Below are 12,282 nucleotides of genomic sequence, written 5' to 3'. Positions count from 1 at the left end.
TTTTCCTCTTCTTCAGTTGTTCTGGTTGGGACTTTTAATTAAGACACAGCAGAAAAAAAAAGCTGACTGAAACAATAAGTATGCCCCAACAGCTTAGGAGGAAAATTATTTGACAGCCCTGCCTGTATACAGTCCATTTTGTATTGGTCTTATTCAATAATCTAGGGTACAGCAGGATTTGAACCAAGGCTGCTAGGACAAGAGTTCACAGCATCTATGGTGAGGGGTTAACCTGGGTTTTCACAAGTTAGTCTAGGCAATAAATGTTTCCCATCTATAGGTACAGTAAAAACCTTTTGCCCTATTATAGCTAATGAATGAATTGAAACTTTTTCACCATTTTCAACAGGAGTTTAGACACTTTGTGCAACTTATACTAAATGCAATTTTCAAGAAAAAGAGTAATTTTGAAGTCATAAAATTACAAATGTGATGGCAGAGATTGTTTGATAAATTTAGACTAGAGGCTGTTTGCTATACCACTTGACTTTTTACCTAAGGAAATTTTTATTATCATTTAAAGAAAATGCACATTATGCTTATTTGATGTAATAATATTTCACAAAATTTTGATTTGCATGAACTCAATAAAATAAATAAAACGTATATTTGGCTTCATTTTTCTTTTAAAAAATTATTTCTAGCTCTTCTTCAGCTTATTTAAGTTTTGGATACTGGGATAACTACTGATTAAGAATTATAATCAGAAAGCAAGAATTTTGTATTCTAATTAGTACTACTAGAAGTTTGAAGTCACTATAGTGTCAATATAGTGACTTTATTATGATGAGGCCCCAGGAAGAGGATAGTGCATACAAAGTTCTCATAGACTGTCTAGCACAAAGTTAATTTGGGACCCCAAATTTTTGGTTATATTTACTTATTCACGAGGAAGATGGTCTGATACTTTTCAGTTTTTGTACAATATTATGTATTTCTATATATATATTTGCATCAACTAATCTTTTTTAAATTTGTTCTAATTAGTTATACGTGACAATGAAATGCATTTTGATTCATCAACATAAATGGAAGTTCTATTTCTTCTGGTTGTACATGATGTAGAATCACATTTGTTGTATAGTCATACATGGACGTTGGGTAATAATGTTAGGTTCACTCTACTATTTTTTCAACCCTTTTACCCATCCTTCCCTTTTCTGCTCTCTACCTAATCCAGAGCAACTCTTTTCTTCCCCCCAGTTGTGAATTAGTATCCACATATCAGAGAAAGCAGACAGCCTTTGATTTTTGTTTGTTTGTTTGTTTGTTTGTTTGTTTTTGGTAATCAACAACCAGCAAGCCAGGTCTAAAATTCTTTAAGTAGGATACTGGGTTTTAACTTTAATGTTTACATTTGTACTCATGGTTCCTCTTATATTTAATTGGGCTCAATCTTAGTACTGAGAGTCAGACTTACATCTTGTCTGTGTTATCAGTGAGGGCCTAGCATCTCTAATGACCTCTAGTTGTTTTAGTGAAAGTTGTATTATTGTAAAGCATTAACAGAAAATATTATGAAGTTTACAATAAAAATATGAAATGATATTAGCAAGAGTAAGCCATGTTGACTTTGCATAATAGTTATGATGCACGAAACATAATTTTTATAATCTGAAACCTTTAGTTTAGACTTCAATTTGAAAAAAAAAAGAGCTTGGTGGAATGCTCTTGTAAATCTAATAAAATTTAAAAGATTTGTATAAGTGAAAGATATGAATACAACTAGTATACCAAGAAGCAAGTAACAGCACCATAATTGCACTGTTGTTCTTATTTTAACCAAGTTTAGTTTTAAAGAAAAATTCAGAATCTATAGTGTAGTTTAATCCTCTAAACTAACAGTGATGATATAAAAAGAGTTCTACATATTAAAAATCCTTAGACTAGTTTCTCTCAATAATAAAACTTTACACAAAAATTATCTGGAAAGATAAGAGCAGATTTACTCCCAACCTCACCGTGTGTATGTGGGGGCAGAGGATCTTTACTCACAGAAGCCACAGGAAGCAGCCAGAGCCCCCATTCCGGAACCTCTCTGATGTCACACTTGTCGTCATGACACTCTGGGTACAAACCCAGAAGAGCCATCTGGTGGCTCTCATTTGTTTGAGAGCAGGCGATGAGCCAAGATGATCTCAAATGTTTTCTCACCTTCACCCAAAACTCCAGCCAGATCTGCCTGGCTTTTGCCAAGCCTTTGGGCATCCTTTAGTGTGTCAGCACTGACCACTTTGAGTGGCCTGTTTTTCTCCATCCCGTGAGTATCTCATGCAAGCTGCTAGATTTCTTACAAAGAGCTAGAAGGGAAAATAGTGATAGTGAAGAGGCAGGGAAGTGGAGAGAGAGGATCAGGAAGGGGAAGAAGGATATATAATCAGAAGCATAGAGATCTAGAGTGCCTGATGCATTTAGGAACCGGTGGGTAATGCTAGTGACATTTGATGGTGTCTGTGGTATGTTTCTAGCCTAGATATTTAAAACTGTCCTTAAGGAGTGTGAGTCCTACCTCAGGCAGGCCAGGCCTCATGGGGCACTCTGGGTTGCCCCAGACTAGAACTGAGTCTGGCTCTGTTTTCAGCTGCCGAGCCCTGGCCCAGAGTGGAGAATGGGCCCTTCCAGTGGCCACTGGGATCCTCTGTCTCCTCAGTTTCTACAGCCTCATTTGCATGAACATATCAGACCCAGGCATATTGCACAGAGGTAAGGCCTCAGAACCTGGAGAAGGAGGGGGTAGCCCAAGGGCTGAGGCCTATAGGGTGATTTCTAAAGTGCTCACCCCACCTAGGGCCTCAGAATCCCTTCTCTCAATGTCATCCTTAATTAGGTGCTGGCAATTTATTTCCCAAGCCACTGAGGTGTGATAAAACAGAATCATGGAGGTTTTCCAGGTGCTTTAGAAGACCTATCAGGCTGGCAAAAGAGGCCAGGCAGGCTCCTCCAAACCACGCAATTGATCCTAACTCCTTCCTATTTCACACAAGTCTCTAATCACTGATCACTATTCCAAAGGGTGGAGCTCCATAGAGAGCTCTTCTGGCTGGAAACCCCCTTCTCTCTGACTGCAAGCCCATGTGAGTGGTCAGCTTGCTCAACAGGAACCGGGATTCTCCTGCCCACCTCCTCCCCACCGTCTTGCTGTCTTGTGATTCTACGGGGCTGCCCCAAGCAGCAGAGTGCTCCAAGGGCCTCCTGCCACTACCCAAACTTCTTCTCATGCCAGGCTCTGTCGAGCAGAAACCAGAGGCATCCTATGTGGCACACTTGAACAACAAATCTTTCCCAATGCCATGGTGTGCCAAATGTCATCTCCACCGCCCGCCCCGAACACACCACTGTGAAACCTGCAACATCTGTGTGGAGGTGAGTACTCGTCCTCCCAGTCCACTCACCAACCCATCCCCAGGCACCTAGCCAGGAGAAGGAACCACCCATCATAAGGGGGCCAGGGGTCTGTATGAGACCATCTTCCCACACTGCTATAAGTAGCTCTGACACACTGTTAGTCGCTTACATATGTCATTGGCTCTGTGTCTGCACCTGTCCTGAGAGGCTGGCCTTGCTTGCACTGGTGCTGACATGCAAAGGGCATCCCATCCGTGCTGACCTGGTGGAGCCAGGGGGAGGAAAGGCAGTGACTGTCCCATCCCCTGCCTTGCTGATACTATAGACCCAAATTTTAGGCCGGATGCTGCCCTGTTCTGGGGATCTTTGCCTGTGCCCCTCTGGGTGTCCCAGTTGGAGGGTTTCCTGGGTTCTCAGTGCTTTTCTCTCATGTGCAACCCTGCATGGGTTTACAAGTGCACAAGACTGGCTGGGAAAGGCTGTTTCTTTCATCTTTATCCAGTATCTGAGAAAATAGAGGCCCAGATTTATTCTACATCCTGTTCCAAGTCACACTGGGCAGGTCTTGTCTCTAAAGACCTCAGTCATGACAGGTGACCTGATGAGCCATGGAGTCCTAACTGTTCTCTAGCAATGGAAATGCTGCTTTCTCCCTGGTGATGGGAGCTCAAGTGTAGGCCCAGAGCAGGTGGCCTAGAGGGCTGGGTTGTGGGAGGCCTCAGGATTTGGGGGTGCTGGAGGCCAGGACTGACAGACCCTCAGTGCTGCCTCCTCTCCCCTAGGAATTCGACCACCACTGCAGGTGGGTGAACAACTGTGTGGGGCACCGCAACATCAGGCTCTACATGCTGCTCCTCCTCTCATTATGCCTCTACCTGGGTGCCGTGCTGGCTAGCTGTGTGGTATTCCTGGTACACAGAAGCAACATACCCTTCATGGACCGAGCCCTGACGTATCCACAAAGTCCCAAGGGCCCACACTGGGACCAGCTCTGGTGGAGGGGAGGGAGGGAGGGGTGGTCAGCCAAGGGACTGGGTAACTGAAGGCGGAGATGACTGGGCGGGGCTATAGGGAGAAGTCAGTTGGGAGAACCCGTTGGTGGACCCCTTGAAGGCTAGTGGGGGTGGGGCAGGACATGGCCTGTGGGATTGAGAATCCAGAGTGGGGCCCATGGAGTGGGGAAAGAAGGTTGAAGTGGGACAGGAAGGACCACAGTGAAGTGGGTGAGGTTGGGCTTAGGTGTAGTAGACTAATTGTCCAGTCCAGGGAGGAAGAGTTGGTGGGTGGGGGCAGTTGGGGCATGAAAAGGAAAGGGGACGGTCGATGGAAAGGCGGGGCCAGGAGGGAACTGTTCCCTGGCTTGGCTTCTTAGCCTGTGCACAGCATCATAGTGGCTGTACCTTCCGCTAGCCTCCTGGTGCGACTCATCCTGCAGCTGCTTATCAAGGCCAGTGCGGTGAGCACTGCCAGGCGCCCCTATGAGACCCAGGTAAGGGGACCAAATGTGTTTACCCTGATACCCAGCTGGCCACCTCTGCCACTAGGCACTATCTCTGCTTTCTCCACTGCCCTTGGCCCTGATGGTGCCCCTGAGTCCTTCCTGACCCACATCTTAAGATGCAGCCCAGATGTCTCCTCCCCATGGAGCTGGGTGGTCATGCTCCCTCCTGGGCGCATTGCATTGAAAGCCTACTGTGAGCTAGGCTGTGTGTTATTTGATGGATGGGTATAGAGGTGAGTAAATACATCCTGCCCTCATGCTGATAAGCAGCTTGCAATCAGAATAACACCAGCTGACACCCAGGAACACTCGAAGAGATGGGGTTGGTCCTGAGTGTGTAGCAGACAGGAAGAAACTGGGAGTTTGGCAAGGCAAGGGCTGTAGAATAGGACATGCCACTCTGTGTGTCCTTGGATGGTGTGTGATTTTGGATTGGCAGAAGGCCAGATTGCATTGCCTGTGAGAGACACACCTGTGCACAAAGGCATGGAAACATGGAAGTAGTGTGTGAGAACAACAATGGAGAAAGGGATCTAATTCAAGCACAGGGTAGCATGAGCAATGAGGTTAACCCCATGGGGTCAAGATTAGAAAGGCCCAGAAACTCAACCCTGGTAATTAGTTTGGATGAAGTCAAACCTGGAAGCCATGGCAAAATTTCCTCAAAATGTCATTAATGAGGAATAATTTACAAATCAAAAAATTTATCCTTTTCGTCTATAGTTTGGGATTTGGACAAATGCATACCATTGAGTACTCTCCACCATGGTCATGTTAGACCAGTTTCATTACTCCAGAAAATCCTTTCATCTCTTGTCAGTTTCTCTCCCTACATCCTTGTGGATTTTTGCTTCCCAGAATCATGTATCCGTGCAGTTGTGTGCTTTTTAGTCTGGCTTCATTCATTTAGCACAACACATTTGAGAGTCATCTATGTTGTTGCTCATATCAGTAGTCTGTTTCCTTTTATTTCTGTGTAGTACTGTATGGGTGCCCTGCATAGTGTAATACATTTACCATTTGAAGGATTTTTACATTGTATCTAGCTTGGGGCAGTAGTTTTTCTTTGTGTGTTTCTTTGTTTTTCTACCAGGAATTGAAAACAAGGATGCTTAATCACCGAGCAGCATTCCCAGTCCCCTCTATTTTTTCTTTTTGAATTTTTTAAAAACAGTTTGAGGCAGGATCTCTAAGTTGCTTAGGGCCTCACTAAGTTACAGATGCTGGCTTTAGTCCTCCTGTCTCAACCACCAAGACTTGACTATACAGTTTGGACAACTGTGCCAGATATTTTGGGGCAGTTCTAAAGAAAGATGCTACAAACTTTGGTGTACAAGCATCTGAACACAAGTTTCCATTTCTGTTAGGAAAAGTTTTAGGGGTGAGTATTGTGAGTTACAAAGTAAACTTAGGTAGAACAACATAAAGGAAACCACCTTATCATTCCTTCTTTCTACCAGCAATGCATGAGAATTCCAGTTGCTAAACTTCCTCACCAACATTTAACACTGTCATTTGTCGGTATTTTGTTTTATTTTCAAATTGTAGCCTGTCCATTACAGGAGTAGTAGTATCTCATTAAGGCTCCAGTCTGTGTTTTCCTAGTGAGCAATGACGATGAGCATATTATCATGTCTTATCAGCCACCCATATGGGTTCTCTATATTATATGAGGGTCCACATTTTGTAAATACTCTCTTGCGATTCGTGGTTTCTCATTTCATATTCTTCATACCATCTCCAAAGAGCAGGAGTTCTTAGTGGTGTTGTTTTTCCCATACTGGGGATTGAATCAGGGGTGCCCAACAACTGAGTTTCTTCCCCAGCATTTGTTGTTGTTTTTCACTCTACATGAAACATCATGTCACCTATGAGGAGCAGTTTCATTACTTTCTTTCCAATCTATGGGTCTTTATTGCTTTTTCACTTGGGGGTTGAACAGGAATGAGAAGGGTGGTCATGAGGGCCTTGGGACTCCTTTAGTAGGACAACAACTCCTCTAAAGGCTCCCTCAGGAAGACAGGTGGGCAGTACCACTGGGGGAAGGGGAAAGCTGCAGACCCAGGGACAGCTGAGAAGACAGAGGAGCCTGTGGGCTCAGCATTTCCCATCCTTAGTCACCCTTTCACCACAGCCATATCTGGTTCCCTCCCCCCTGTGACACCTCTGCTTAGCCCTTACTCTTCAGCCCTGTGGCCTTCCCTCCTCCTCCTCTCTCCAGCTTCAGTTCATCATTTAGTTTTCCTGGCAGCATTTTCCCTTCCCCCATCCTGTGGTTCTTCTAGATCCAGGTCAGGCCTTAGGCCATTGCCCTTCCTCCTCTGCTCTGCTCAGAATGAGGTCCTCCATGTCCAGATTGCCCAGTCTCAAGGGACCTAAATGTGGCCTGCCCTCTGGGATTCACCAGACAGGGCTCCTTTCCATTATTTGTAGCACCTGAAACAGGCACTAATTCCATGCTCCAACTTCCAGTCCCTTCCCTACTCCATTTCCTGACCTGAAGCTCCTCTAGAGACACTTGCTTGGTGCTTGGTGGCAAGGACACTAGGGAAAGAGCACATCTGTCCAAATCACAGTTCTATAACTGACTTGCAGGAAGACCTTGGCTGTGCTACTTACCCCCCTTGTCTATAAGTCTTCGCATCTCTAAAACAGGGAAATATGGGTTAATTCACACAAGACACATAGAACAGTGCCTGGTACCAGATAGTGTCCTACCTGCTGCTATTAGTATTACTACCATTCCTTCTGTGGTCAGCTACATGTGTCTCATCTTAAAACCCAAGTAACTCCCACCCTTAACATCCTAGGACTCCACTCTACTTGTTGTACCCTCTGTGCCTTATTCCCTGAAACAGTTGACAGTGCTCACTAGCTCCACCCTTCACTTCCTGGCCCACATCAGTCCAGACCCTGCCCTTGCTGTCATGATGATGCTCTCAACTAGGGGCAGAGCCAGCAGACATTCTTGAGACTACTCTTTCTGAACAGGACACAGCCTCTGAAACCAGAAGGAATGGAAATAGCCTTCTTGCATGTCTTAATGCTTAACGCTCTGGGGGTCTCCTCTGCATATACCTGGGTGCTGTGAGCTAGGTTGCCTATATAGGTCCCTTGATACCCTCTCCCTGCACTACCCTGGCCACTCCCCACCGTGCCCAGGGGCTCATGTTGCAGCTGCACTCTGGACCCTGAGTGTAGGCTGGCCATGCTGTTTGTAGTGTGTTTTCAAAACCCAGTGCAGTGACTTTATTTATCTATTTTTTTTGCTACTGAGTATTGCATCCAGGGACATTTTACCACTAAGCTACATCCTCAGTCCCTTCCATATTTTATTTTGAAGCAGGGACTCACTAAGTTGCTGAGGCTCCTCTCTAACTTTTGATCCTCTTGCCTCAGTGTCCTGAGAAACTGGGATTACAGGCATATACAACCATGTCTGCTTTGACTGAGATAGTTTTGATGCCCTGAAATATTTCTTGCTGGGGTGTATCTGAGTGGTAGAGCATGTGCTTATCATGTGCAAGGCCCTGGGTTCTTCAGTATCCAGTATACAAATAAAATTTGAATAAATGAGTGAACCAACAAACAAATAATCAACATTTGAGGTAGAAGAAAAGAGATAAAGAGACAGAATTCTGATGTCTTGAGTCCCCAAGTTCAGGGGAAGTAAAAGAGGCAGCAAGAAGTTGGGCAAAAAATGGACAAGAAGATACCATTTGATGTTGGTCTGTCCATTGAGACCCAGAATGTGAGCAGGAGCCACAAGAGTGGAGCCAGTGTGAGATGCTGTTCTGGGTACTCTAGAGGTGTTGGATTCTATTCAGGTCTGGTTGTATTCCTTGAGTGTGAGAGAGTAGAGGTATTCAAACAGTGCACAGTTTTTAAGTTTATTAATTATCATTTCTTTCAGCTTTTTTCTATACCATATGTACCCCAATCCTTAATATATTTTGTTTTGAGATAGGGTCTCACTAAGTTACTGTGGGCCTTCACAAGTTGTTGAGGCTGGCCTTGAACTTGTGATCTTCCAGCCTCAGCCTCCCAGGTCACTATGATTTCAGGCATCTAACATTGCACCTGGAAGGAAACTAATTTCTTCATTGCTGTGAATACCTTAAAGGAGGCAGAACCTCATAGAGCACAATGGTTCCTGTTGCTTTTTGGGTGTATTCCAGAGATGTTCTGATGTGAAATCCGCTTTCCTTCTTGTGCACAATAGTGTTGAAGGTCAAAGTCTTAATGTGGAGGCCATGGAGAATTGGGGGTGAACACAGGTGCTTCTGGGTCACTTGCCATTGTTCCAGAATATTTGCTAGTTAAAGCTGTTGAGTTTGGGTTGAGACTCAACCTAGTCTGGGAGCAGAAAGGGGAGAGACTGATGGTTGAAGTCAGAGGGAAGAGAAAATAGAGTAAGAAAGGGTACAAGCTAGTCAGTGTCCATGGGAGGACTTGACATTGGAGCATGACCTTTAATGTTTTGAGTACTAAAGGCTTCAGCCCAGATTTTCCTTTTCCATCTGATTAGTGACTATGAAAACATGATTGGGCATTTCTGCTTCCACTGCCCTCCCAGATAGTGAAAGTCAATAAAGATATATTTTTAGAAAGAAATCAAGAGGTGAGTAAATAATGTGGGAGCAGGATGGAGACACCATTATTGCATCAGTTGAGCAGAGCAGCACTAGAAATGTCTTAAATGATATCTGGAAGGATATGGCAAAGGGAGGTGAAAGGTGATGAGGGAGCCCTGAGAAGGCAGGAGATGTGGGTGCAATGTCAGCACTGGTCTGAAGAGAGCTGCTCACAAGTGTGTCAGGGAAGTCATTCTTTCAGAAGCCTGGGAAGGCTGGAGGCTCTGGGTCACTCTTGGGCTCCCCTGCCCTTGGAATCTTGCCACAGGTCTGGGTTGAGCCTTGCATTAACTTTTACCATCTTAAGGATTGTCACTGGGAGATGGTCTTGCCCACTCCTGCTGATTCTGAGTTCCTCTTTCCATCCCCATCTCCCTCCAGCCTGACAATCCCTTTGACCAAGGCTGCTTCACAAATTGTTACATCCAGATGTGTATGCCACTGGGACCCAAGTAAGTTCGTAAACCTGGGGCTGGTGGGATGGGATGAAGCTGGGTCCCTTTCCCTGGTCCCTTACTCCATCTCTAAGACCCTGATGCTCCCTGCTCCATTCCTTTGGGGTTTTGTCTATAGCACTCTGGGAGCCTCTGGGAATTTCATTCTGTCTTGCCCTTGTAGGTTCTTGCTACAAGAAATGGGGGTAGAGGGTAACAGCTGCCTGGATGATGCTCCTGGATGAGAGCCCTGAGCTTTATGCTTTCCAAGCTGAGGTTCAGTGAGGGTGGTCAGGGAGAACTGGCCAGTGTGGTAGTGACCCCTTGCCCTTGAACTTTTGTTCTGCAGGTACATGACCGAAGCTGTCAGTCTGCAAATAGAGCTGGGGACTGAATGGGAGCCAACAGAGGTATACATTCCACCACAACATCCTACACATCCCCCTGCATCCAAGTCTCCAACTCTAGTCCCCCCAAGTAGTGGCCAGTCTGCACCTTTACAGGAGGTGTGAAGAGTAGTGAGTGTGCATTGAAACAGGGGTGTCTGTGGAATGCAGCAATTGGAGCCTAAGGATGGGGATTATGAAACTGGAAGGTGCACTGTTCAGGTCACAGGGCTTCAGAACACACTGAGGTGTCCCTGGATAGATAAACATAATAAGACTAAACCATAAGTTTTCTGTACCATAGAACATTCTGGTTACAGCTTTTTTGACAAATAATCTTATGGCTTCTTTAAAAGTCATAACACTTAACTCAATGGATTTTTGCTTTCTATATTTAGTCTTCTATTTCACTGGTTTTTCTCTTTCATATTGTGTATAAGTATTATATCTAAAACTTGGACCCCAAATTATGTATTTTATGTTTTTAAAGCCTCAATGTCATTTAAGGGACAATTGAACATGAAATTCCTCACCAGCTAAGAGAGATTTTACATAGTAATCACCTTATATGGAGCCAGGAAGAGAGAACTACTAATGGGACTTGCAGGGGACTATGATGTGGTGGCACATAATGCAGTTCCCAGACAGAGCTCTGAGGCCTGCCATTGGATCCTGATCTCATGATAGTGGATGTGTTTTCTTCATTCATTTTCAATTGGCTCATTGAAGTGAAAGGGAGGCTAGGCATTATATCTTTGTAAAATGTTTTTTGAAAATTTGTTTCTTCTTGAATGTTATTTCTCATAGATGGCCAGGGATTATTAGATGGAAAAATGACCCATGACATAATTAAGACACAATTTTACTTCAGGATGATAGGCCATAAAAGTATTGATTTGGGGCTGAACATGTAGTTAAGTGTAGAGAGCTTGCCTAGGATACATGAGGTCCTGGGTTCCATCCTTGGCAAGGCAAAAACCCATACATCTAGCTTCTAGGGGGTGGTACCCATCTATAATCTCAGCAAGTCTGGAGGCTGAGTTAGCCTGCTTGTAAGTTTTCAGCCAGCCTCAGCAATTTTGTTAGATCCTAAGATTAAAAAGGACTGGGAAGTAAGCTTGGGGGTGAGGCACACCTGGGTTCAATCCCCAGTTCTAAAAAAGTAAATAAATACAAAAATGGTTTTGAATCCTACCAATAAGTATTGATCTTTGAGTCTGCCATTCTGACTTTATTCAGAAATGTGTTTATTTTACTAAGCTCTTTCCTCTATTGTTTGAGAGCAATGTTATTAATCTGTAGAAAGTGTTCTGTGAATTTAGTTTGAATTAGTAGAATGTAGAATGAGAATTTTTGGAAACTTTCTTGGGAATTTCTTTTTAACAACTAAATTCAATTTAACATTAATTTTATTAGTAATAAAAATACTGAAAATCACCTAATATTTTGAACAATTAATAATAAATGAAATAATACCTATGCATATGGATATATATCAGAAATCAAGGTAAACTTATCTATTTACTATTATTTATTTTAGGTACTGAGCTGACTCCTGAGTCCTTGTATGGGCATGTGCCACCACACATGATAATTTTAAAAGAGATGGGAAGGAAGATTGTTGAAATTCTTCCCTGTATTCATGAGTCTATGTTATTTACCTTTCCTCCCTATATTTCTGTAGGTCTGAAATATTTCAAATAAAAGTTTTGGTTACAATGATTGCCTCCTCTTTTCTCTTTCCTTTTTTATTCTTTGATCCTTTTGCAATTGTGAGAAGGGCAAAGTCTTTGGAATAGTATAAATGGCTGTGATTTACAAGTCTCAATTCTGATTGTGTCTTTTTCCCCTTAGGTTTTCTGGCACAGTTTTTACTGCTATTGATGTGGCTCTGGGTCAATAAAAGTTAGCACCTTTCTCATACTTCTACTGTTAGACCAGGACACAAGAAAAGACCACTGACTCCAATTAAAATCAAATTA

At 43.7% G+C, this 12,282-nt stretch overlaps 1 protein-coding gene across 1 annotated transcript; it reads left to right on the top strand.

Annotated features, from left to right (window-relative positions):
• Nucleotides 1-3,897: 3,897 nt before the first annotated feature.
• LOC144376428 (palmitoyltransferase ZDHHC19-like) lies at nt 3,898-12,057 on the top strand. The gene is made up of 5 exons (XM_078044302.1): nt 3,898-4,297; nt 4,729-4,834; nt 9,862-9,932; nt 10,264-10,324; nt 11,841-12,057. The coding sequence occupies exons 1-5, from the start codon at nt 4,191-4,193 to the stop codon at nt 11,850-11,852; spliced, it is 357 nt and encodes a 118-aa protein (XP_077900428.1). The 5' UTR covers nt 3,898-4,190; the 3' UTR covers nt 11,853-12,057.
• Nucleotides 12,058-12,282: the final 225 nt, after the last annotated feature.

This window comes from Ictidomys tridecemlineatus, chromosome 3 (assembly GCF_052094955.1).
Source record: "Ictidomys tridecemlineatus isolate mIctTri1 chromosome 3, mIctTri1.hap1, whole genome shotgun sequence".
NCBI lineage: Eukaryota > Metazoa > Chordata > Mammalia > Rodentia > Sciuridae > Ictidomys > Ictidomys tridecemlineatus.
Note: the sequence above shows the minus strand (reverse complement) of the source record. Positions and strands in the feature narration are given on the sequence as shown.

Bases quoted from the DNA above. Each gene is read 5' to 3' on its own strand.
- LOC144376428 (XM_078044302.1), top strand. From the start codon at position 4,191: ATGCTGCTCCTCCTCTCATTATGCCTCTACCTGGGTGCCGTGCTGGCT. The intron at 4,298-4,728 runs GTATCCACAAAG...GCCTGTGCACAG, and splicing joins TTCATGGACCGAGCCCTGAC to CATCATAGTGGCTGTACCTT. The intron at 9,933-10,263 runs GTAAGTTCGTAA...TTTGTTCTGCAG, and splicing joins TGTATGCCACTGGGACCCAA to GTACATGACCGAAGCTGTCA.